The sequence below is a fragment of the Sminthopsis crassicaudata genome, chromosome 1 (genome assembly GCF_048593235.1).
Source record: "Sminthopsis crassicaudata isolate SCR6 chromosome 1, ASM4859323v1, whole genome shotgun sequence".
Classification (NCBI taxonomy): domain Eukaryota; kingdom Metazoa; phylum Chordata; class Mammalia; order Dasyuromorphia; family Dasyuridae; genus Sminthopsis; species Sminthopsis crassicaudata.
In genome coordinates, this window is record NC_133617.1 from 504,114,851 (window position 1) to 504,141,568 (window position 26,718).

Genomic DNA, 26,718 nt, shown 5'->3' on the forward strand with positions numbered 1-26,718 from the left:
TCAAAGAATGATGAACTCTCATTGCTTGTGAAATAATGAAGTAATGGAACCAGATAGGCAATGGAATCCTAGTCAGTGAAGAGGGGGGAGTGTTTGAGGGTAGAAACATTGAGGCAATAGAGGCAAATCTATTGAGAATTTTAAGATAGGTATTAGAATATGAACAGCATAAAACCATATGAAATGTTTCCAGATTTGGGGATACATCAAAATATGTTTCATAATGTGGCAGAAAGGGCCTTGAAGTTAAAAGAATTGTTTTCATAAAACTTCCTATTTGACTTTGGGCCAGTAACTTAAGCTTTTAGGCCTTGTTTCCTTTCTACCCACCCAAATCCTCTAAGTCCTTTAAGAATACGTTAAATCCCATTTCCTTCATGGAGCCTTCTCTACAAATCTGCTTCTATGAATCTTCTTTATCCAGATATTTATTGAATTTGTAGATTGTAATAGACCATTTAGTATTTGGTATTCTCACTCCCAAAAGATTATAAACTCTTTGAGAATAATGACAATAGAGCTAAGATGTCAGAGAAAAGACAGGGACTTGCTAAGTTCTCTTCAAAACCTCTTCAAGCAACTTTAAATAATGCTTCAAAACAAATTCTGGAGTGACAGAACCTACAAAAGGAGGCAGTGAAACAAATTTCTAGCCCAATACAACTTAGAAGGTCAACAGAAAAGGTGTATTGGACCAGGGTGAGAGAGTGGAATATACATGCTGTGGCCCAGCAAGCCTGTAATAGTATGTCTTTGGGGTTACTGAATCGGTGGTGGCAATGATGGTTTCTGCATAGATGGTAAAGTCCTGGAAAAGCTCAAGAAAGATTTTTTTTTCAAGTTAGAGAGCTAGAAGAAAAATTGAGAAGAGAAACGAGTGATACATTAAAATCAGTAAAAAAAAAAATAGTTTTTGAATAGTTTCCTTAGTGTAGGGAATAGGGAAATAGAATTTCAAGTTATTCTTATTTCTGATGTCTATGACTAACTTACCTGAAAGGAGGACTTTAAAAATTTTAAATTCTTAAGTAACCTAAATTTTGGGTTATAGATAAATTCTAAATCAGTGTTCCATTCTATCTTCATACATTCTAAAAAGATTAATATTACAGAGATTTGTATCAGACAATTCTCTTGGTTTTAACTACATAGAATAGAAAATAGTAGTTAAAGATTGATAAAAGTCAAATCATATAATGTATATTCTACTTTCTAGCAAAATGATTAAAACTCTGATATTTGGTTATGTGCAAGAAAATTTTTACTTTATGGCAGAAATTAGGAATGGACCCACATTTGACAACATGTACCAAGATAAGATCAAAATGGGTCCATGATTTAGGCATAAAGAACGAGATCATAAATTAGAGGAACTTAGGGTAGTTTACCTCTCAGACTTGTGGAGGAGGAAGGAATTTGTGACCAACGAAGAACTAAATATCATTATTGATCACAAAATAGAAAATTTTGATTACATCAAATTAAAAAGCCTTTGTTCAAACAAAACTAATGCAAACAAGATTGGAAGGGAATCAACAAACTGGGAAGACATTTTTATAGTTAAAGGTTCTGAAAAAGGCCTCATTTATATATGGAGAATTGACTCTCTGATTTATAAGAAATCAAGCCATTCTCCAATTGATAAATGATCAAAGGATATGAACAATTTTCAGATAATGAAATTGAAACTATCTCCACTCATATGAGTATTCCAAATCACTATTGATCAGAGAAATGCAAATTAAGACAACTCTGAGATACCACTACACACCTGTCAGATTGGCTAAGATGACAGGAAAAAATAATGATGAATGTTGGAGAGTATGCGGGAAAACTGGGATATTGATGCATTGTTGGTGGAGTTGTGAAAGAATCCAACCATTCTGGAGAGTAATTTGGAATTACGCCCAAAAAGTTATCAAACTGTGCATACCCTTTGATCCCAGCAGTGCTACTACTGGGTTTATGTCCCAAAGAAATACTAAAGAAGGAAAAGAACCTGTATGTGCCAAAATGTTTGTGGCAGCTCTTTTTGTAGTGGCTAGAAACTGGAAAAGGAATGGATGTCCATCAATTGGAGAATGGTTGGGTAAATTGTGGTATATGAATGTTATGGAATATTATTGTTCTGTAAGAAATGAGCATCAGGATGAATACAGAGAGGCTTGGAAAGACTTACATGAACTAAGTGAAATGAACAGAACCAGGAGATCATTATATATTTCAACAACAATACTGTATAAGGATGTATTCTGATGGAAGTGGATATCTTCAACAAAGAGAGAAGATCTAATTCAGTTACAATTGATCAATGATGGACAGAATCAACTACATTCAGAGAAGGAACACTGGGAAGTGAGTGTAAATAAACTGTTTGCATTTTTGTTTTTCTTCCCAGGTCATTTTTACCTTCTGAATCCAATTCATTCTGTGCAACAAGAGAACTATTTGGTTCTGCACACATATATTGTATCTAGGATATACTATAATATATATAACATGTATAAGATTGCCTCCATCTGGGGGAGGGGGTGGAGGGAGGGCAGGGAAAGTCAAAACAGAAGTGAGTGTAAGGGATAAAGTTGTAAAAAAGAAAAAAAATTACCCATGAACATGTACTGTCAAAAAAAAGTTATAATAATAAAAAATAAGTAAAAATTCAACAAACATTTATGAAGGAAAAAAGAAAATTTATACTTTAGTTAAAGACTTTCTCTGTATTTAAATAATAAATAACTTATTCAGTTTTATTAATTTTATTTAAAAATAAATAATAAATAAGATCTCCTCCCCATTATTTTGCTTTCTTGATACCCAAAGGGCCTCATGTTCCAGATGTCAGAAATATCTTTCTGATTATATACTTTGACCACTTGGTAGTCTAAAGTTTAAAACTTTTTTTGTATTTATTTGTTGTTTCATCATTGCTATTTTGAATCTATATAATAATAATATTTATGAAAAATCTCATGTTAAATGATGATATGTATGGATAAGTTATTTAGGACCAGGTAGCTTTTGTTTCATAGTAGCTTATATAAGTATACTAATTTGGAATAATTTTGTTTTTGAGGAAATTAAATTTGTTTTCCAATTTCTTTTGCATATTTTCCTAAACATTACCCTCTAGAACAACTTCTAATTCTTTCCAGTGAATGTTTTCAATGTGATTAACAAGTAATAAAACCAATGAGAACAAAATTAATCCTTAGATTTCAAAGTATGTCAGTGAAGTTATTACTTATTTGACATGAAATGTTACATTTTCCTTCTGCTGTTTTCTAATTTTTAATGTTGACAGTTAATTAAAATTAAATTGCCCTGACAATAAATGTAATTAATGTTTTTTGTTTCATGACCTTATTTTTCAGAGTCTTATTCTGTTCACTAATTTTTTGTAGCAATTTTCATAGTGCTTCATAAAATATTGATATATTAGACATTCCTTTCTAAAATGTAAGCTGAGCAAGGGACAATATTAAGAATACTTTATTCTTTAAAATTTTATTTTTTTAATATTTTGATCTCACAAATACATACAAAGATTTTTCTCCATGCAAAGTACAATGTGTTAATTGGTATATTCAAAAGTACCAGGAGAATCTGAATACCTCCTTCCAGAAGAACTGTGATGTCTTATAAGGGAAGAGTCTTAGAGAGAAGTTGTAGAGTATGATAGACATTCTGTAATTGCTTCTGGTTGTCTAATCATGTTTTTAAAAGTATGCTCTCTGATTAGATAGAGACATTTCAAAAAGACCTGTCTGCTTCAGTTATTGTTTCTGCCTCTTTACCTACTGGAAGATCTTGGTGGCATAGCATGACCATGGTGTCTAGTGAATGGAATGGTGATTCCAACTATGAGAATTTTGAAAGACTTGGAGAGTAAGAAGTAGGAAACCAGGAATCATAAGCCAAATCAGATGTTGCAGTCAACTCAGCCATGATGCCTTGAAGAAACACAGTGATCTTTGGGGATCTTCAAGTATGCCACCAAGGGGAAGCTGAGATAAGAATTCATCCATCAGAGATACTATGTTGGGATGTAAATATTTTGTATTGAGCCAAGCTAAGTTTATGTCTCAAACAGTGGAAACTAATTAATGCCCAACAAATATATTTATGCATGGGTTCCCACCAATATTTGAACAAGAGTTTTATTGAATTGGTCTACAACCTGCCAATATAAGAAACTCACTTAAAATAATTAAAATTTTAACTCTGCTTTAAAACTAACTAAATTCTAGTTGAAACAAAGACATTTTTAGCTGTATTCAATCATGAGAATTTCCTTTTTTTTGCTTCTGAAGACACATAAAATAGCTGTGTTCTTTCAGAGTACATAAATTGCACTTGTATAATTTGTTGTTTTAAAAATTACTGGTGTTTTTTTTTTATTCAGTCTGAGAGTGATTTGTATCAAATATTTTTAAGAATAGAGGATATTAAATTAGTGGAGTTGATAGCTTAATACATGCATATACCAGTTTTGTATCTTGAGACACCTAAAAAACACTAGATCAAACTTAAAAAACAAAAAACATTATTAGTATGGATCAATTGATTTCTTTTCAAGGACCTTTTTTTTTAAACAATTTGAATTTTTGACAATGAAAATAGCTGTATCACTATTAAAGACTGGAGATCCAAATCAATGAACCATCATTTCACAATTATTCTAACGACTTCACTTCATCTTTCAAATATATATATATATATTTTGGCAACAGGTATTTGAATAAAAGCTTAAGACATATGTAGTTCCACATTTAAAGGGGAAATACCCTTTTAAAATTTCCTGATAGTTCTTTGTTTTAAATGAAGAAATGTACAAGAATTCATGGTTTTTTCCAATGGGATCTGAAAACAATACTTTTCTTGTAATACTCTTACATGCTATCTTAGCAATTTTTCTGTACATGTACTGCAAATATTAACTTCGAGTGCAAAAGTAATCTTTTACTTCCTATCCTGAAGCACAGGTCCCTCCCTTGTTACCCCATTGGCTGAGTACTAGAGAGATTATGAATTTATTTGGATCCCCTAATCCTGCCCTCTTATTCTCCCCAATGTCCACCCCTTATTAAAATCATTGCTTCTTTCCTCCCACCTATGTATAAGTACTTAATTACAGCTTCCCTTCCATTGGTGAGTTTTCACCTCTAGTTACATTTTACAATTTCTTATTCTATATTTTCTTATTCTAAATCTCCACCCTGATTACATTTTCCCTCCATTAGTTTTGACCTTAGCCTAATTTCTTAGTTTCAATTTCATTTTTCTGATTTAAGTATCATAACTGTGGAAACTAAACCCTCATTCAATTATCACAATAATATCTATTGTTTGATTGTTAATTTATATATTTTTTCATTTTCTTTATTTCTGTTTATATTAATAATTTCTCCCTAAAAACAAAACAGCAACAACACCTTTCCTTTGTACTATTGTTTTGCTTCTTTTCTAGTCCTTTTTGGTGCAAGCTGAATTATTTTTGTATTATTGACTTCTATAACAAAAAGAGTCTCATAAAAAAATGATGACATTCCATTAAAGAAATAAGCAGTAGGTGTGGTGAAGTAAATGACAGTGCCAACAAAAGACAGTGCCAGCCCTGGGAAGAAACAGTAAATGATAATTTTGGTACCTTTTGAACTTGAGGAGTTTCTATATAATTACAGGTTTATAGATCAGGGTTTTAAAGAGCAGAGGTAGAGTTTCTGCTTCAAATTAACAAGTTTTTAGACCAAGTGTAAGACTTTGGAATCTGAAATTAAGGAGTAACAAGGCATATCTTGTTGCTGAAAGATGGAGCTGTGAAGGGATGTTGTTATAGTGATATACCCTTTTCTTCCCAAAGAGCAGTTTTTGGGAGATTATTCCTTTCCCCAATGACATGGAACTCTCTGACACATTTTTTTCTCAGGTATGGGCTCTAAAATCGTGTTAGAAAAATATAACTAACTGTAAAAATTCTCTAATAGTCAATCAGTAGAAGATACCTTATTTTCTGTTAAGTTAAAAAAAAATTATAGTCCTCTGTACATAGAATACTTGTATTTTTGAATGTTGAAATATCTATTTATCTTATGTAATAAATGTTTCAGAAAATATTTGATAAAGAAGATGCTTCTGGATTTTTTGGTTAATATTTTGGTTATTCATGCTTTCTCCATCTGTGGAGTACATATAGAAATAGTCAGAAGAACAGGTTGCTAAAGGTTTTTGCAATGTCTACTTGTTTTTTTCACGCCCGTATATTTAATAAAATTGCATGACATTTATTCCCATTAGAATTGTTTGGTACTGAAAAGAACTTTTAAAATGTCATTTAAAATTAAAGTTTGGATGTTTGAGATAATTTATTTATGTTCTTAATATAAAATTCAATGCTGTAGTGAGTTTTCCACTGGTTGATTTTTTCTTCTCTAACAAAAGAAACTGTTAAAAAGCCTTAGAGATGAGTATCAGAGTCTGCATTTTAGAAAATAAGATGAAATCTTCTAAGAAGAAAGTAGTCTTTATAGTTAAAAACTTTTCCCTGAAAAGGTTAGATGAGAATCTGATATTTTATAATTGATTTATTTTTTATTCTTGCTGAGTAATGCCAGGTGGCTTAAGAAATAATTTCAACAAAATTTGTGAACTGCATACTTTTCATTGGGAACAATTGAATGGAAATGAGAATATTAGTTTGGTACTTTTTTCCTCCCCAGAATATGAACAACTTCAGAATTTCAAATTTCTCACAGAATATCCTCCTACAATATATAAAAGTTTTTGCAGTAGGATTTCTTTTTTATTTTTTAAAAAAATTTCCATGTTATTTCCAAGTTTGGTAAAATGCCTTCCATATAGCTCTACCAAGTTGATAAATTTATCAAAATTGAAATAAAGAAATATTTAATCCTGAGCAGCACAAAATAATGGAAGAGCCTTTTTGTATTAGGAAGCTAAAGACTTGGATTCTGTTTCTTAACTCTAAGGGCAAGTAAGTCATCCTTCTTTTCCTTAGTTTCATCATTTGTAAAATAAGGGATTAAAATAGGTCTCTAAGTGCTTTTTTAAATTTCAAAAACTCTTATAGCAGTCTTCTCATTTCTAAATAATGAACATCAAAGATTACATTGGTAGAACAGCAGGTAACGACAATACATTTAGGTTCAACTTCACTCTTTACCTTTATCTTCTTATTCCTATAATAATTTTATATGTTAGTAAATATATGAACTCAGAGATTAAATGATGTGAAAATTAAATGGTGTCAAATGGATAATGTCAGAAATAGAATTTGAATTTGATTCTTTAAGTCCAGAGCTAATGTTTTTCATTTGTATTTCTTGTAAATAACATACTATTATGTTCTGGTTTTTTGAGTGAAATTATGAAGTAGGAAATTAGCTAGTCATTCCTGCTGTTTTAGTGGCGTTCTGGTGGGACTGGGGGCTACAGGAAGACATGTGAGCCACAAATTGTTTCTGTTAGTTCAATGGGATTTTAGTAATATATATATTATAGTATATAGTAATCCTTAATAAATATGATTTGGATAGAATTTAATTCATATTCCTTAGAAAATCTGGAGTGAGAAAAAGTAAACTAAAGACAAAAATCTTATGATGAAGAGATAGCTGACTTGGATGCCTTCCTTAATTGGAACTTCTGGGAGGAGCTTTTCATCTTAATCTTCTCCAACTTGAGGGAGGGGATCTAGGTGTACTGTTGAAGTGGGTTTTCCAGGGTAGAGGTAAACTTGGCAGGATGGTGATTTTTTTTTGTATGTATTTCTCTTTAAATCATCTGTGGATGGTGAAAGAATACAGAAGCAGAATAGAAAAAAACTGAGGGTCTCACACCTTCTAGAACATGTCAGAAATATGACTTGTTTTCAATGTGTTTCCTTTTTTCACATAAATTAGATCCCTATTTCATGCTGTGAGTTTTTAATGCTAAATTATTTTTTCTGGAAATAGCTTTAGATACATATTCTTATACTCTTCTCAGTTGGTATGTGAAACTAGCCTAATGACTTTTGATGTTATGCTTATTTACTACTCAAATTTCTTTAAAATCCAAGGAAGAACTGTGATGTGATGGCAAAAATGTTGAAATAAGAGTCTGCTGTAAGCTAAAAATGAAAAGTGAAAGTCAGTTGGTAAATAGAATGATTAAAAAAAAAAAGCCAAATTAATTCTAACATATAAATTGGTTTCGTGAGCATTTTTTTTTTTCTTTTTTAAATTGCAGTACTAAAAGAAATTCTTCACTGAAGGAATTTATGGCAGTTAAAAGTGGAACTGAATATGCCTTTAAGCATGTAGAAATGTTATAGAGATTCCACCATTAATATTCAGAGCCATTAAGGGCTGTAGTTGTCTCTTGATGATTGGCTTGTGGATTAACTATTTTTTAAATTATCTGTAGCAATTTAAATCCACAGGGTGATTTTCTCCTCTCACTTGTTATATTTCTTGACTATTTTCTTTCTTATATCAGTTGATACACAAACTAATTTTAACAATAGGAACATACTAAAGCTAAATATGCTATAGAAGAAATAATATATTTGTTTAATGTAAATGAAAAATAATTTCAAATCATGGAAAGATTGATCTCATGAACTTTTGTTATTCAAAATCGTAGATTAATTAAAGAATAATTCTTTCCTCCTTTCACTCTTCCCCCCACCCCCAGGCTGGGGTTAAGTGACTTGCCCAGGGTCACACAGCTAGGAAGTGTTAAGTGTCTGAGACTAGATTTGAACTTGGGTCCTCCTGAATTCAAGGCTGGTGCTCTATCCACTTTGCCATCTAGCTGCCCTGACTTTCACTCTTCTTAAAAAAAGTTAATGAATACTTTAAGTTTCTAATTCTATACTTCATTAGCACCTTTATATTATACAATTCTAATATGTCTCAGAGATTAAAATATATGATGCCCAAGAACTAGTTTACTTACATCTGAAAAAAAAATCTATCATCAGAAATTTGCCTACATGAAAAATTTGGTTTTGGATAGCAATTTAAGAAAAGTTACCAAAGGCATAAGAGGTTAAAAATTTGTATCAATTGAAGAAGTAACCATCAGGATAAAATATGGATATTTTTTTTTTGCACAATGACACATTGGGATGGAGTAAATTGATCACTAAGATGGCATTTGGTGATTGTACTTTAAAATTTAGTTTTTTCTCTTAGTTAAAATTGACTTATCTTTGAAAAGTATAAGAATTAACTTTTTATTTTATTTTTACTAAAGTTATTTTATATTTCCTCCCATTTCAGGAACTTTAAATACTGCTTCTAAGTATTGGTCTAGTGGATATCTTGTTCTCTGGGTTATTAAGTCATCTTTTCAGAGTAAATATTCTGATTGTATAAATATTTAAATGCCTTAACTAAATTATGATTTTTTTTTTTTTTAGTTTCTTATGTTGTAAGGAATCAAACTCTATCTTACAAGTTTTTTTAAGTATTGTTCAACTATTATCAGTGTTGTTTTTGCCAATAATCTCCAAATTCATGGAAGAAATAGTTCAGTGACAGCAGTAATTACATACAAACTTAATTTAAAATATTTATAAACTTTATGTTAACAAAATATAAGTGTTTTTTAATATATTAAATAAACTTCAGGATACTTTCAAAATTGTGTTTATAGAATTATCAATACCATATTATCTTTAATCTGCATGACATGAAAAGTACAACTGTGGTTCTACTTCATTTAAAATGTTAAATATATGTATACATGTTTATATATATATGCATATATATATATGTTTCTCTGATTGCTAGTTTGGAATGGAAGGCAAAATAATTCAATATCCAAATATGGGGCTTAAACACCTCTCTCCATCATTACCTGATCTTGAGGAATTTAAATTGATCCTGATCTCAACTCGAATTTTGCCACATGAAAATTCTTTTGTTCATATCTAATCACCTTTTTTATTCTTTTCCCCTAAAACAGCCATGTAAAACTTTCCTGTTCCCTTTAAGCTCCCAATCACTTTGACTCACAGTAAAGTAAATGTCTTTGCTTTTAACTTTTATTTGATCTTCGACATTTGAAAGGAGCTACTCAACCTCCCATTTTATATACCTCAAAATCTCTATAAATTTATCCATTCTTTTCTCTTAACTTCCTATCTAGTATTCCTGTTTATCAAGGCTTTCCCTATCTGTATTCAACTGTCATTTCTAATGATGTAATGATATTGTTTTACATTATTATTAGTCAACAAATTTTTTAAAATGTCTACTATGTATCAGGCAGTATAATAGGTCCTGGAGTTACATACAGGAATACATTTATTTATTTATTTTAAAATTTTTTTATTAATTTTATAATTATAACTTTTTTTTGACAGTACATATGCATGGGTAATTTTTTACAACATTATTCCTTGCATTCCCTTCTGTTCCGAATTTTCCCCTAGATGGCAAGCATTCCTATACATGTTAAATATGTTATAGTATATCCTAGATACAATATATGTGTGCCGAACCGAATTTTTTTTTTTTTTTTTTTTTTGCACAGGAAGAATTGGATTCAGAAGGTAAAAATAATCTGGGAAGAAAAACAAAAATGCAAACAGTTTACACTCATTTCCCAGTGTTCCTTCTCTGGGTGTAGCTAATTCTGTCCATCATTGACCAATTGGATCAGAATTAGATCTTCTCTTTGTTGAAGATATCCACTTTCATCAGAATACATCCTCATATAATATTGTTGTTGAAGTGTATAATGATCTCCTGGTTCTGCTCATTTCACTCAGCATTAGTTCATGTAAGTCTCTCCAAGCCTCTCTGTATTCATCCTGCTGCTCATTTCTTAGAGAACAATAATAGGAATACATTCATTTAAAAAAAGAACCCTTTCCCTTTAAGAGCTTACAGTTTAATTGGGGATGACAATGCCCAAAAAAGAAACTGAAAAGTATCTAAGATGGGCATGATGGCCAAGTCCAGAGGAATGCAGTAGGATAACTTAGCTTGGTGAGAAATAAAAAAATAATCCTGCCCTTCAACCAAAGAGTTCAAATGGAGGTGCTAGACAAATGAATGTTAGCTAGATTCAATTTTGTAGGATAATGAATTTTGCAATAATGAGACTCCTGGAAATGGAAAAAGAAGGCATGGTGGAGAAGTCCAAAGAAGTCCCAGACCATCTGCTTATTTTATTTTAGACCTGTATATGTATAATTCTTCTTTCCTATTAGAATGCTTGCAAAATCTATCACCATCCTTTTCAATCTTTTTTTGGATGCTTCCTAGATTATCAGTATCCATTTCCTCGGTGTCCATAGATAAATCAACCTCCCTTTGAAGCACAGATTTCTCATCTCTACAATAGAATTAATAATTCTTATAATACCTCCCTCATAGGCTGATTATAGAAAAAGTCCTTTGTAAACCTTCAAGGACTATAGAAATAAAATGTTATTATGATCTATCTAGGGAGACAGCATTAAAAATCAGTGGTATATCACTAAATATTAGAGATGAAAGAGAATTTAGAGATTATGTAGTTTATTTTTTTATATGTATATAAGGCTCAAGAACATGAAGAAACTTGTCCAACATCATATAGATTATTAGTGACAGAATTAGACACTTGTTCTTCTGACTTGAATTTTATAGCTCTTTTCATTAAATTATCTCCTTCCTCAATTCTTCCAAAATCTTGAGCTACCAAAAATTTCCCCTCTCTTAGGCATCTGTAATCTTTGTTTCCTCTTCAATTTTCTTTCACACTACAAATCTTAGTTTCCCGAATTTGAAAAATCTCTGCCTCAATTTCAATAGCTTCAAGTTACATCCCATGTGATTCTCCCTCTTCAGTGTCAATTTTTTAAAAAATGACTTGTACTCATTGATAAGATTGGGATAGCAATTCTTAGTTTGAAATATGAGATACAAGACACAAGGCACATGTAAAGAATTCACAATGGCATTCTCTTTGGTACTTTTATTCATGAGAAAAGGTTACAGACAAAATGAAGAGATAAAATAGACACCAGGAGTAGTAAATGGAAATAGATTTGGGAGAGTAATAGAAAGAATATTATAGTGAGCAAGGAAAGAGGCTTTAACAATGGAAAAGATGAGTTCCCTCGAGGAATTAACATTTAACCCTAAGAAAGAGAATGTGTCATAAAATGAAAGTAAGCCACTGATTGGCAGGCTAAATCCATAAAGTTAGCAAACTAATTCCAAAAGGGATTAGCACCCTAAAAGAGTTAGTTAGCCATAACAAGGAAAAAAGATACCCTGAGGCAGGAAGCCCTGGCAAACTAAAGAGATTTAGCAAAGATGGCTTAGGCCATGGACAGATTTGTAGGGGAAATTTAACCTATTGAGGAGGTAGGAGCAGGGTTTGACATCATAACTTGGCTTTTTGATTAGATATAGTAAAGTGGAGTTTCCAAAGATTTCCACTGGGGATGGGACTATAATCTAAATTCCACTTGAATAAAAGGTTTACTTAAGGCTGAGATGATCCTTTTAGTGCCCTTCCCAGGGAGTATTATAATCTTATCAGTGCTCTGTCTTTTTCTGCTAATGCCCAACTTGATACCTAGGACCTCATCACTCACTCCTAGCATTTCATTAATCTCTGCAGTCCAACTTCTATCTCCACTAATTGATCCTTTTTTCAGTCAAATCAACTGTCATGACCTATTCATTCTATCTCTGCAATGCATGTGTATTAAATGTCTTAAAACTTTTGGAAACACCCTATTTTTCTCTTTTCCATTTTGTTGTGGCTACCCTAATTTTAGCCCTCATATCTTATCAAGATTGTTATATAATTATATCTTGTTTGTGGTCTTTTTATTGCCTCAGTGTCAAAGGATGTATTTAGTATTTCTGTCTTTTTTTTTTTTTTTTTAACATTTATTTGCAATATCTTTGTGCCAAAATACATAGTTATGGGAGACTCCAGAAATTTGGGGTCACAGACTGGTGTTGCAAGGTGTCTCAAAAGAATTTGCAAGCTTGAACCCATTTCTTAGTCAAGGGGCAAAGTTTATTTATAATTGTAACACCATTACAAGCAGACTAAGTTCCAAAAGAAATTAGCAAGCCACCAGAGAGAAAGGGATAGATTTATACAAAATTGGATCAAAGCTTCATGTTACTTATTTGCTAATTTTATGGTTTTCAGATAAATTTGAAGGATGGTTTTATTCACTATTGTCACAGGAACTTTATTATTGCTGACCAACAGATTATCCATCAGTCAGTGATATTTGTAGGACTATTCTAAGGCCAGAAGACTTTGAAATCATTAACAGACAAATCGTGGGTTATTGGATCATTAATATATCACCCCTAAAATCCAAGGGAAGAAATATTATTACATTTTACGAGTTATTGACAGATAAGAGCACTCTTAGGTCAAAAGGGCTGAGTCACTGCTGTCTTTCCTACATCAGTTATATTTTTAAAAGTTCTATACAGTTCAAGAACTATATATATTCTTTAGCAGCCTTTTTTAGAAGCTGCTGTATATTTTTTAGGTTTAGTTTCTCCAACTATTTGTTCAACAAACACTATGCTTTTCTTTTTGTTTATATATATATATATATTTTAGATTTGTCCATAAATGAGATAGGGGCATTAATATTTCCTACTACTATTGTATTATTGTCTGTACATTCTTGTAATTCATCTAGTTTTTTTAATGTCAATTTAGTTGCTAAAACACTTGGAAGATATGTGTTTAATATTGATATTAATTTCTTGTCTATGGTTTCTTATAATATAATTTTCTCTGTTTATCTTTCTTAAGTTGTTTTTGATTTGCTTTGTCTAATAGCATAATAGGAACTCCTGCTTTTTGATCCATTTGATACATAGTAAATTTTGTTCTGGCCTCTTTTTATTTTGTGTCTGTTGTTCTTAACAGGCTATAAGTTTTGGTTTTCTTATCCAATCTGACATTTTATTTTCCATTTTATTGATTTGTTTAATCATAGAGTTAGGTTTCTATTTACCTTTATTTGTCTCTAATTTTTTTATTTGTTTATTTTGTAGATCTTATAGATCTTTTTTGTTGTGCCTCATTCTTAGAAATGCTAATTTCTGGGGACAGTCCTATCTAGGGCAGTGGATAGAGCACCAACCCTGAAGTCAGGAAGACCTGGATTCAAATCTAACCTCAGTCACTTAACACTGCCTAGCTGTATGACCCTAGGCAAGTCACTTAACCCTAATTGCCTCAGGGGAAAAAAAAAGGAATGCTAATTTCTGTAGGTAATAGAAGTTTTACCTCATTGTAGGAATTTTCCTATGACCCTGATTGAACTATGACTCAGTTTACCATTGCTCTTCCTTTGCTCTTTCCCAGGATAATTCCCCCCCTATTTTGCATTGTCTTCTCTCTTGGTTGATGTTTTCCCATTCTTCTGGATGTCAGTTACCCCTAGGTGTTCTAATTCTTCTGCTCAGGTAAGAAGAGTGGTTTATCTGAGCACCAAATCCTTGCAAATTATACCTATTTTCAGGTCTATAAATTATCACTCTTCCTTTTGGAACTCTTGTCACATCATTGCCCTGTTCAAAAACCTTCAATGGTTTTCATTCATCCATTTAGCCTGTAATATGCAAAGTAATATGTAGACTCTGGAACATAAATAATGTAGCAGTGTAACTAATGATAATAATAGTGGATTTTATTTGCTTCTTTAAGGTTTACAAAGTACTTTAAGGTAAGTTATTTGGTCCACAAAATGAACCTATGAGGATAGCCGCTTCAAATTCTTTTATCCCTATTTTACAGATGTGAAAACAGACTGAGAGAGGTTAAGTGAGTTCCCATGGTAAGACTTTATATTGTGTCAGAAATGGGACTTAAATTTGTGTCCTTTTAAAATATAAACTATAGAACTTTTTAATCTGATATGAAGAAAAGTATGTACAGTAGGAAAGAAGACTCAGAGGAATCCTAGATAAGTGCAAAGGTAAAGCAGAGTGTTATGGCATATTTGGAAAGAGAGCATTCTCATTTGTCAAAGATCTGATTCTTAAATATTTCATTAACACCCTTCTGGATAATATACATAGTTTGTTGAATGGTGGGTAGGCATAAATTCAAATAGCTCAGTATATCCAGCAAGCCTCAGTCCAATAGACTGAAAAAAAAAAAAAAGGACCAAAATCTCTCACTGAATTCAGGGCTGTCTCCTGTCATTCTGCTCTCTATCTGGGCACTGAATCCAGAGGCTTCCAGAGGAAAAAGGGAGGCTCATGACCTTGCTTAGCCCTTCTTCACTTAAATCCAATTCACATTTCACATGCATGTCTGGTATCACCCCTCTGACGTCATGATCATCTTCAAGAGTGAAAGGCAAACAACAACCAATGGCTTTGGTTCATATGCCATCTAACTTTTAACCCTGACTATCTTGCCATCCACTCAGCTACTGCCCTGATTCTCCCACATCAGGATATCACCTCCAGAATGCATCAAGACACCAGAAAAAAGTGCCCTGATCCTTGGAAGAGTTAATTCATTCAGCTTTGGAACTTCTGCTCTGAGCCAGATTTTTGATTACAAACCCACTAGCCATCCTGCCAACTAGTCTACTGCCTCATACTTACTCTATGCACTCACTACTATACCATCTAGTTCTTGGAAAGGATATGGCAGTTGACTGAATCAATTTATCATTCCTTAAATCCCGTCTTCCCTGTCAATAACTCCTCTAAATGTCTTGTTTTTTTCATTTAGAATATAAAATCCTTGAGGGTAGGGATTATCTCACAGTGCCCAACACATAGAGTTTACTAAAAGTTCTGGCCTTCCCTGTCTTCCTCCCTCCCTCCCTCCCTCCCTTCCTTTCCTCCCTCCCTTCTTTCCTTCCTTCCTCCCTCCCTTCCTCCCTTCCTTTTTTCCTCCTTCCCTTCCTTCTCTCCCTTTCCCTCCCTTCCACTTTCTCTCTCTTCTTCTTTCTCCCTTCCTTCCTTGCTTCCATCTTGCCTTCCTGCCTTCCTTCTGCTTTCCTATTCTTTGTTCAACAAATAAAGGCCAAATTCCTTATGCTGGAACTTAAAGCACTCTACAGTTTACTTCACTTTACCATTTCATTTGTATCTCATAAAATTCCAGGTCATGTCTGTCCAATGACTTTTTTGCTATAATGCTTCCAACTTTTCCAAAATTCTTTCTGCTTTTCAAGGCAAAACATATGTTGCTATTTCTAATTTTCCATTCTATTTTTCCATTCTACCTTTCCACTCTATCCTCACTTCCCCCACTTGCTATGTATGGCACTTTGTCCCATAACATCCTTCCTAAACTTTTTACAACGTAATTTATGTGAGAATTATTTGTATTCCTATCTTGTTTCCTCTAACCACAGTTACCTTGAAACCAAGGATAATGGCTTTGTCATTTTTCTCTCCCTGGTGTGTAATACAATGTCCTATATTAAAAAATTATTATAGATTTAATACTTGTCTATTGAATCATACAAAATCTTCATGGATTTCTATTTTTAAATTTAACAAATTTAACGAAGAATGGAATAATATGTATTTCATAAGAGTATTGCAATAACTGATATTTTGAAGCATTCAATATATCTGTAAATTGGAAATATATTAATATAAAGTAGAATTTTTCATATTATGATATAACTAAGATTATGAAAACTCCCATGTTGTATATTTAAAAAGTGTTCAGTCAGGGATGGTGAATAACACACAAAAATTACTATTTTTAAAGTATGTGATTTTAAAATTCCTTTTTTTTTAAATTACAGGTACAATTAAAAACCAGTGTTTCTAGTCAATATGTGATTCGGACACAACCAACCAATAGGTGCCTCTCTACACTAGAATGTGCAGCTGTTGCACTTTCCATCTTGGAGAAAAATGATCACATTCAAGAGGTATCTTTGGAGAAAATTATGATTTAATTAAAGAACAAACATTTGATTAGGAAAATGTAAATTTTTTTTGTGTGAAAATGTAAAAAATCCATTTCACTTATAATCTGAGTAATAGATGAAATAATACATATTTATTGTTTAGAATTAGTGAATGTCTTATGAAGACAATTATAAAGATAAGTAAATTGAATCTCAGAGAGTTAAGTGATTTGTCCATTCACACACTAGTAAAAAGCAACATTTAGAACTTATACTCACTTCTTTGACTCAGAGTGTCTACCTCTTACGAAATACCTTTTGATATAAAAAAGAAATATAGTTAGTCCTGTAATCTCTAAAACTTTTATATTTATTTTAATTAGATTATACTAAGCATGCAAACAGTTTCCACAGCATAACTAAAATAGAAAACTATTACATTGAACATTTTATGAAGATTTTTCTTCTGCTAGTTGGTATTTTTTAAGTTTCTCAAGTCTGTTTTCTGTCAATCTCTATAAGAATTATGACAATCTACAACAAATATATATTTTCATTTAAATCTTTTTTTATTTGAGCACTTTCTAGGTTATCTATGTATCTTATCTACATTACTGAGAGTTTAGAAAAAAAGTTTGATAGAGATTTTGAAGTTAATAGTGACTAAGAGAAATGTTTAGAAAATATGGCAAGATTAAAACATTGTAATAATTTTTAAATTTTCATACATCCATAAATCTTCATGATTATTTAGATAGTATTTTTATCTACATTACATAATGTTGCCTTAAGTTTTTTAATACCTAAATATAATGCACATGTTTATTAAGCTTTGTTTTTTCACACTTGATTTTTAAAAAGCTATTTATATAAGCACAATTTTTTTGATCCCTAAAAATTATTGCAAATATACAACACGAAGACAAAGGAAGCATAATTAAAGTATAAAAAAAGAAAAAAATTAATCTTTTAAAGCTTTAAGTACTTAGTGATGCAATCACTATTGCTATTTCTTTATAATTTAGATGCATCTAGTATTAACTCATATTTTTATGGATCCTATTAGAATACATTATAGTATTCTATTTGAAGGATATAAAGATGGTAATTTAATAAAAGCTTTAGAATGATTTGTTAGAAGTATAAATTGACTGAGAAGTGTTGAGGTGTGAGAAATGAGGGTTGAGAGATTCCCTGACAGCAATGGGATCTCCTAGCTGGTTACAGGCTTTGTGAAAGAATTTACCAGCCTCAATGAATACAGGTGAGAAATTTGTGGCAAGAATGTATTTATTAGGCTAAGAAAACAACTTTCTTAGCAGGCAAAATCAAGTTAGGACTTTTGCAAAGGTCTGGGCACAGCATTTGATTTTATGGGGTTTCTTTGCTGCCAGGAGCTAGGGACCTTTCAATAGAGAGTGGTGATTATGTCCCAGATCAAAATCTCTATTTGAATAGTAGGAGGAGATTGCTTATCTGGGAGTTTCTCCTATAAACAATAGAGTGGGGCCCCTCTCAGAGGGGTTTGATATTTCTAACCCAGGACCACCCTTTCCCACCACCGTCTCAGTTTATATCATTTGCCCCTTCAAGGAGTCACCCCAGATTCTTTTGGTGCAAAGGGATGAAAGTCTCATTTTCTGTAGCTGCTTCAAGCTGACAAGGGTCATAGACTTGTCCTATGTTCAATGGGGATTCAGGCCAGGAGGGAAAGTGCGATCTGAAGATAGCAGCTAGGGGATGTTGAGTGTCCAAGTCAGTTGTCTAGTGATCTTTAAACTGAACAAGCATCTGGAAGTTTGTAGCTTGGAGCCTGGAGAAAACAATATTATAAGCAGGTTAAAAGGGGTATGGCATCCAGGGTGGAGGTGGTGACATTTGGGAAAGGGAGCCTTTGCAAATAATGCATCAGGTCCCATTTATGGGCTGCTTTAAGTATGATAAAGGCCCACCCAAAAGTCTTGAATGCCCCCACTGCCCACAGAGGTCCCTAGCTGAAAAGCTAAAAAGAAATTACTATCATTTTGCCATAGAATGATATCAAGAAAAGTTGGAGTCAAAATGCTAGGAGCAAAGTTCTCATCCTTAGAGTGAGAAAGAGTTAGGAAGAAGAGTGAGAATGAGAGAAAAGGCTGTCGTGGTGGAGCTTGACCAAGCCCCAGACTCCTGCTGGAGGGAAGGAAAGATCAAATTGGAGGGCATTGGTCTTGGACTCCTCAAAAAACTGGGTGGGGTCTTCAGAGTAACGGCCAGGTTTTTCCTCAGTCTGGAAGAGATTTGACATTGAAAAACGCACCTTTGCTCTGAGTGTCTCTCCCTGAGAGTCTGCTGCTTTTCTTAGGGGACAGAGATTAGAAGAGGTGGCTAAATCAGTATCCTAAGGAGGAGAAAAAGGGGTCCCACTCTTTGTATTAAAGGGATTGAGGAGTGGTGGCTGGGAAGTCTCAGGATCTGGTTCAGGAGATAAGGGGGATAGAGTTAAAGAAATATTGTTGGACATAATAAGGTACTGTCTTTGGTAAGAAGGTGGTTCTGAAAGGGATTCAGAGGAATCCTGTGTCCCTAGAGAAGTGGAAAGGAGGTAGTAATTTAAAATTAGTATCTAATTTTGATTTTTCCATCAAATTTAGGTAGCATCCTGTAGTGCTGTTTTAATTTAAGCTTTTTTTGTTTTGAAATCTTTTAAGCAGAATTTGTCTGTTTAGAAATAGCCTAAGGAAGAATCCTTAAGGATAGAGACAGAGGTGGATTGTCCCATTTTGCCACAAGTCTTAGATTTCCGGGATTCCATAATGCCCTGTCCTCTTAGGCATCCCTAGAGAGGAAGAGATGACAGAAGTTCCCTGATTAAGGGGATTTTTGTCAGAAATGCAGGAATTCTGAGTCCAGGCATCCCCAGCCAGGGAATTCTGCTGGTGTGTAGAAGTTCCCCACACCCCAAATCTCCCCCAAATTCCCAAATATTTGGGTGTCCCAGCTATAGAATAGACAACAGCAAGAGAAGGCTTACCTCATCCCTCTATAGGCCACCAAATGTTGAGATGTGAAAAATGAGGGTTGAGAGATCCCCTGACAGCAATGGGATCCCCTGGCCTGTTGCAGGCTTTGTAAAAGAATTCGCAAACCCCAATGAATACAGGTGAGAGGTTAATGGCAAGAATGGGTTTATTACACTAGGAAAACAACTTTCTTAGTGGGCAAAAATCCTGTAAGGATTTGCTTATCTTCCTTATTTTTTCCTTCCTTTTTCTACCTAGGAGATAGTTTTGTACTACTTTATACCACTATCGTGATTAAATATTCTCCAAAAGCAGAAGAGAAGCTCTGTTCTTTCAGATTTTAAGTGCAGGTTGCAAATAGAGTTAGAGTGCAAATGTGGCTTAAGGTTTTGGCAACAATTTTCATCTTTTCATTGCCATTGCTCTAATACCCTGCCTTTAAGGAAAAAACCACCACCACCAAAAAAATCATATAATATCAAGTTTTTAAGTTTTTGCTATGTGTTTCTTGGGCAATAATATTTGTGGAAATAAAACCATCTTATATAAAAATTTAAATATTCTCCCACCTTTGAAAAATTTGATGAATGATATGTAGTATCATCATGAGTCTGAATGAACAGAATGACAGTTTCTAGTTGAGATTTTTTACATCCAATATAGCATCAGTTATGCCATTTTCAAAAGCAATCCATAATCTTGTTTAGCTTTTTCAGAAATAATTATGAGCTTCCTAAATGAGTATCTCAAGGATGTTCTTCAATATTTATAGTCTGTTTAAATAGGTTTTTTTTTTCTTCTGATATATGGAAAGTAACAGCTTCCAATTCATTGTTGAATCCTTGAATATAGTTGAAGAAAGTGTATTAAATAAAATTGGAACTACTAGGCAATTTTGTATCTCAAAAAGTTGAGGAAAAGCATGACTGTACGCATACCTTAAAATTTTAGTATGTATTTCTGGGCGGTCCAACCTGCAGATCAGCAAGTAGATCAGTTGATGTTACTTTTTCTTCACATTTATTAGAACTTTCCTTAAATTTGCTCTCTTCCTATATCTTACTTAATTTTCAGCTTTCTGGTTATTAAATCAGTGACTGATCATTTGTAAAATTCTGTTTAAATATAAATGATCTATTAATGAAATGTGTCATATTCCAACAAAGCCACATGGAAGTTCCTATATCCTATACAAGATGGCCTATTTTTTGCTGTATAAATGGATTAATCTTTATCTAATTTTGTTAACTTACACCAATTCTGCAATTATGCACTATATCCAAAATATTTCTGTCTTATTAAATTTTTTTATTGTTTAAAGTGTTAAAATACTTTTTTGGGAGGAAGGAGAAAAAAGTAAGGAAACAGTTTTAAGCACTTGAAGATGTGCCAGCATTATTTTGGGAATAAAAGTATTAGCAAAACAAAAGAAAGTAACTGCTGTCAAGGAGCTTATATTCTAACACAAAAGCAGGGAGAGGTTCAGGAGAGGAAGTACCCAGGTAAAAGGTATAGTTTTGAAATATGAAAAGGCAGGAATAAAGCCAGCAAGAGAATGAAGACCTGGGCCTCCACTAAATGGAGACCTCTGGAGGAATTCACCATTTGAATTAAGGGAGTGGCCCAGTGGAGGGATATTTTAGGGTGAGAATACCGCAGGTATAGACAGTTGCATGTTTCAGGGGGAGGAAGCCCCAGGCACTGAGAGAGAAGTTCCATCATGAGATAATAACAGGCATTCTTTTGAAGTCCCACAAAGGCAGGAGCACAGCTAGGAGCCATTAGGAAGCAGTGACCTTTTCCCCTAATTTTTGTCAAATCCTTAAGTGAAAAATAAAGAAAATAAACTCTTTATTTCTGCCAAAACTATATGATAAATTTGACAAAAATTGATTTATAAATATATTAAATGTCACTGGAGAAACTTATCTTTTTAGTGAAAAAAAATTTATATAGCTTATTACTTTCATTAGATCTTAGAAGAATAGGTAAGAATGTTTTCTACCAGGCTGTAATGGAGAGAAATTTCTGTTTTAGCCAAAATTACATTCCTATACAGCCAGAAAATCAAGCAACTGTGCCCTAAAGCTATATTACTCTGCAAGTCCTAGGTGTTTGCAGCAAAATAATTTCCTGTCCTGAACTTACAGAAAGAATTTGCAAGTCCTTTTCATAGGCATGTAAAATTGACTCTAGAGAATCCTGGATAAGTTAATTTAGGGTTTTCATTTATTTATTTATTTATTTATCTATTTATCTATCTATCTATCTATCTATTTAATTATTTATTTATTTATTTATTTATTTTTACGTATGTGTGTATTTATTTATTTGTTTGTTTATTTGTTTGTTTATTTATTTATCTATCTATCTATCTATCTATCTATCTATCTATTTATTTATTTTTGGCTACCCCTGATTTGGCCATTTTGCCTTTTTGGTTTGGGGAAGGATAAATATCTATTAAAATATCAAATATAAGGCAGATACTGCTAGACATTAGAAATATGAAGACAAAAACAAAGTAGTCTCTGATGAGGAGCAAATTGAAGACTTAAAGCCGAGATGGATCAGCTCTTCTCCTGGTCTGATTTACCTCTCTCTCTCTCTCTCTCTCTCTCTCTCTCTCTCTCTCTCTCTCTCTCTCTCTCTCTGTCTCTCTGTCTCTGTCTCTCTCTCTCTCTGTCTCTCTCTCTCTCTCTCTCTCTCTCTCTCTCTCTCTCTCTCTCTCTCTCTCTGTTTCTCTCTGTCTCTCTCTGTCTCTGTCTCTCTCACTCTCTCACAGTGCCCAAGGGCAGGTCCATTAGCGAATGAATTCACTACTCAATGCTATATCAAAACAAAGTCTTTATTGATAGTAAAGGGATAGACAGGCAATTGGCCTCCAGAAAGGCCAAACTGCCTGGCAAGGGGACACCAGTTGGAGGGCACACGGCAGGTGTAGATCCAGTGCGAGGATTCCATTTTTAGAATTTCCTTTTACACATAACTAGGGTCATAAAAACAACATTTGCACAGAGATGTTATCCAAGAGGTTCCGGAGATATTTGTAAATAAGACAGGAATTTCTCTTAATCATTTGTATCTCAAATTATCTCCTTTTACCCCTCCTCAGACAAGAATTTCCTGTTATTTTTATCTTGAACTATCTTTTTTTTACCTTATCAGTCTCTGCCTTCAAAAATATCATGAGAGAAATTTAACTAGTAATAGCATGAAAGTATTTCTCTGATCATAATATAAATAAGGGCATGTCATCTACTAATAAAGGACAGGTTAAAGCTGTGCCCACATTTTAGCAAGAGATGGGTCTTTTTTTACTCAGGTGTATTTTCCTTCTGATTTGCCTGACAGTACATCTTTGGAACCTCTTCTGCCACTTTCTTTTCATGGATGTTTTAATGAGGAGGTAGGAAATGAACAGATGTTTGCAAGGAAATTTTACCCAAGTTATACTTTGATAAATCTAGGGATTCTAACTAAGATGAGAAGAGGGTACAAAGAAAGACATGTAAGTAGCAATGTAGATTGTAGTAAATGGGGACTAGGGACAATTGGTGACACAATGAATAGAATATTGGGCCTGAAGTCAGGAAGACTTAAGTTTAAATTTGGCCATAACCATTTACTAGCTGTTTTACCCTGGATAAATCACTTAACCCTGTTTGTCTCAGTTTCCTCAGTTGTAAATTGAGCTGGAAAAGGAAATGGTAAACTATTATTTTGTCAAGAAAACTTAAGTTGGAGTCATGAAGAATTAGGTCCGAAATAACTGAACAAAAAAAAAATAAAAATTGGGGACTAGCCAACTGATAAGTATGATTGAATAATAAAGTAATATGAAATAAAACTGAAAAAGCAGATCCAGTTTGTGAAGGACCTTAGTTGTTAAACTGAAGAATTTGTGGTTTATCGTAGAGGGAAACATTGACTATTATGCAATAGCAGAGAGAAAGGATCAGATTTGTGCTTCAGGAGGACCAATTTGGCTGCTGTGTAGAAAATTAATTGTGGAAGAGTTAGTCTAGAGTCAGGGAACCAATTAGATGACCATAACAACATGTCTAGTGTTGATTAAGGCTTGCTGATGACAGTGCCCAGGGACACATAATAGGAACTTTGCAAATATGTGTTGATTCAACAGTAGACATGGTATGAGTGGAAAGAAGGGAACAGACTGAGAAATGTTAGGGAAATAGAATAGATAAAACTTGGCAATTGATTGGATAGGACATGAAGGGAGAGTCTAAAGGTAACTGTGGGTTTGTAACCAGAGTGACTGGTTACAACTGGTAATGGTCTCAACTGAAAAAGAAAATCTTAATGGCAGTTTAGGGTTGAGGGGAAGGATGTGATCTCATTGTAAAGATATTGACTTCAAATTGTCTATAGAAGTCCAAGCAGAAAATTAAGAGAGCTGGTTCTGGCACATATTAATTTCCATCTTCTTCATTTCTCATCCTTCTGCCCTCCATGATCTAGCCAAATTTTATTTTTCCTTTGTTTCCTCATTCATGACACTCCATCTCTTATCTTTATGCCTTTGTAATGACTTCCCATATAATTTTCCTGAAATGTGTCTTCCCTTGTTACTTTTACCTTATAGGATAATTGAGCATTCCTTTAAGATGCTTAAGCAACATCTACATAAAGTTTTTCCTGATTTCTTCCCTGTCTTAACTTCTAGTGCCCTCTACCCCAAATTATTTTTATTTAACTAATATGTATATATTTTTTATTTATTAACTTTAGATTTATGCTATGCATATTTTATATGCATTTATTATCTTTCCTATTAGAATGTAAGCTCATTGCAAGTAGGTATTGTTTAATTTTTTATACTTGTATTCTAAGTGCCTAGCACAATGTCTTCTCCATTCTGCTTTCCAGTTTTTCAGGGAAGCTAAAGGTTCAGCTGACTCTCTTGATATAACTGTTATATTTTTCATTATGTTAATGATAACCAAATGATAACATTTGGTTATGCTTTTTTCGTGTTGCCTGTATTCACAGCATATATTATTTTGTTTGAGTTCAGAAATTTTTTTATAGCTTGGCATTTGTTTATTATAGTTACAAATAGAATTGTCTTTACAATCATACCTAATAGAGTATCTATCTCATTTTTGCCTAGAGATTCAGCAACTTGATTTTTTATTATTATTTTGATTTGTTGAAGCTGTATTTTGATGTTATTTATTTTCTTTGAAATAATCTATATATTTTATTCTATGCATTTAAAAATAGTATTCTGAGAAGGGGTACATAACTTCACTAAATTGTCCAAGGAGTACATAACACAAAAAAGGTTAACAATTCCTTAAAACTCTTAATGTAATAATTAGGAGATCCCTGGAGATACATACTTATATAATTTATAATATGATATATTCTAGTAATTAATAGGCTGTGCTACAATTTATTGTGTTCCATACTACTGGCGATTTTTATTGTTATTCGGTTGTGTTCAATTCTTTATGATCTCATGGACCATACTGTCCATGGAAGTTTCATGGCAAAAATACTAGATAGAATGCTTTGCCATTTTCTTCTCCAGTGGATTAAGGAAGAGGTTAAGTGAATTGCCCTGAGTCATACAGCTAGTAAGTGTCTGGGGTCAAATTTGAACCCAGGACAAAAGGAAAAAAATGTCCTCTGTCATTCATAATCTATCTCATTTAAAAGTGAGGATATTTTTCCCTTTCTTTCCATTATTGGGTAAAATAAATTTAAATTCTAATCTTTTTAGGAGAATCCTCTGTTCTTTCTCATGTTGAAATCTAAAAATTACTAGGGAATGAATTGTCCTATAAATTATTATAGCAAATAAAGAATCTGTTTGTCAGATTATTTATTATGCTAGTATTAGAAGTATAAAAATCAATAACAATATATGAGTAATTTTACCCATTGGAAGAAAAAGTTTAGATAACAGACTTTTTTAATGCCACATATTTAATGGCTTTTTCATTTTCTTTCCTTCCACTAGACATTGCTTCGACCCCTTCAAGCTTTGTGTTCTTTCCAGCTTCAGCATGGTGCTCAGATTCGTCTCAGCAAGGAACACCTCTTGAAAAATGGTCTATATCCTAAGCCCATGCCAAAGAATAAACGCAAACTAAGGAAAATGGAGCTTTTAATGAATAGTGTTAAAATTTAGGGAAATTATTCTTGTGGTGTTAGTATATATATATATATATATATATGTATGTATGTATGTATTCAATTGCAACTTACAACACAAAGCTAATTTTTCAGCCTACAAATAACTCTGTGAATTGTTGACTGACACAACAAAAAAAAACTAAAAAACTAAAGAGAAATTATATAAGAAGAATCTTTTCCAGAGTTGGAAAATGAAACAGTTATTGGTTTTTTTTTTTAAAAGAAAAATAACAAAATTAAAAAGCATGATTTTAATTTTCAAAAATGTCTATTAATTTTTGTACCTCCTGTAATGAAAAACAGTTAATTGCTGTTCTAGATTAACAATGTCCATTCAAGAAATTACCTTTATAACTCAGGCAATATTGTTTTAGATACTGTATAATATTTGGTAAAGATTCTGCAGTAGGGAAGGCCTGCATCAATTTTCCAGTTTTGTACAGGAATTTTATAGATGTTAGTCAATAGCTTAAAAACAAACAAAATCAAGTAAATTATAGCATATTAAAATCTGGGTATTTTTATTTTAATAACAATTCTAACAGAGTAAGGAAAATTTATTTTCCTGCTAAATTAGATGCAATTAATAGTGGGATTTAAGTACTTTAATATTGATAGAGACTACAATTTCATATTTTAGGGGTTGCATATAGTTATGAAAATTAATGTACA

General features: G+C 32.7%; 1 protein-coding gene across 2 annotated transcripts in view; it reads left to right on the forward strand.

The window, feature by feature from the left end:
- Positions 1–26,274, forward strand: part of DTWD2 (DTW domain containing 2) — a 109,653-nt gene extending 83,379 nt beyond the window's left edge. The window contains exons 5-6 of one of the 2 annotated variants that reach the window (XM_074281538.1): positions 16,775–16,903; positions 25,871–26,274. In XM_074281538.1, the coding sequence (XP_074137639.1) occupies positions 16,775–16,903; positions 25,871–26,041 (300 nt within the window). In that variant the 3' untranslated portion in view covers positions 26,042–26,274. The remainder of the gene's footprint in view (positions 1–16,774; positions 16,904–25,870) is intronic. The other variant, XM_074281539.1, reaches the window with a different exon arrangement.
- The last annotated feature ends 444 nt before the right edge of the window (positions 26,275–26,718 follow it).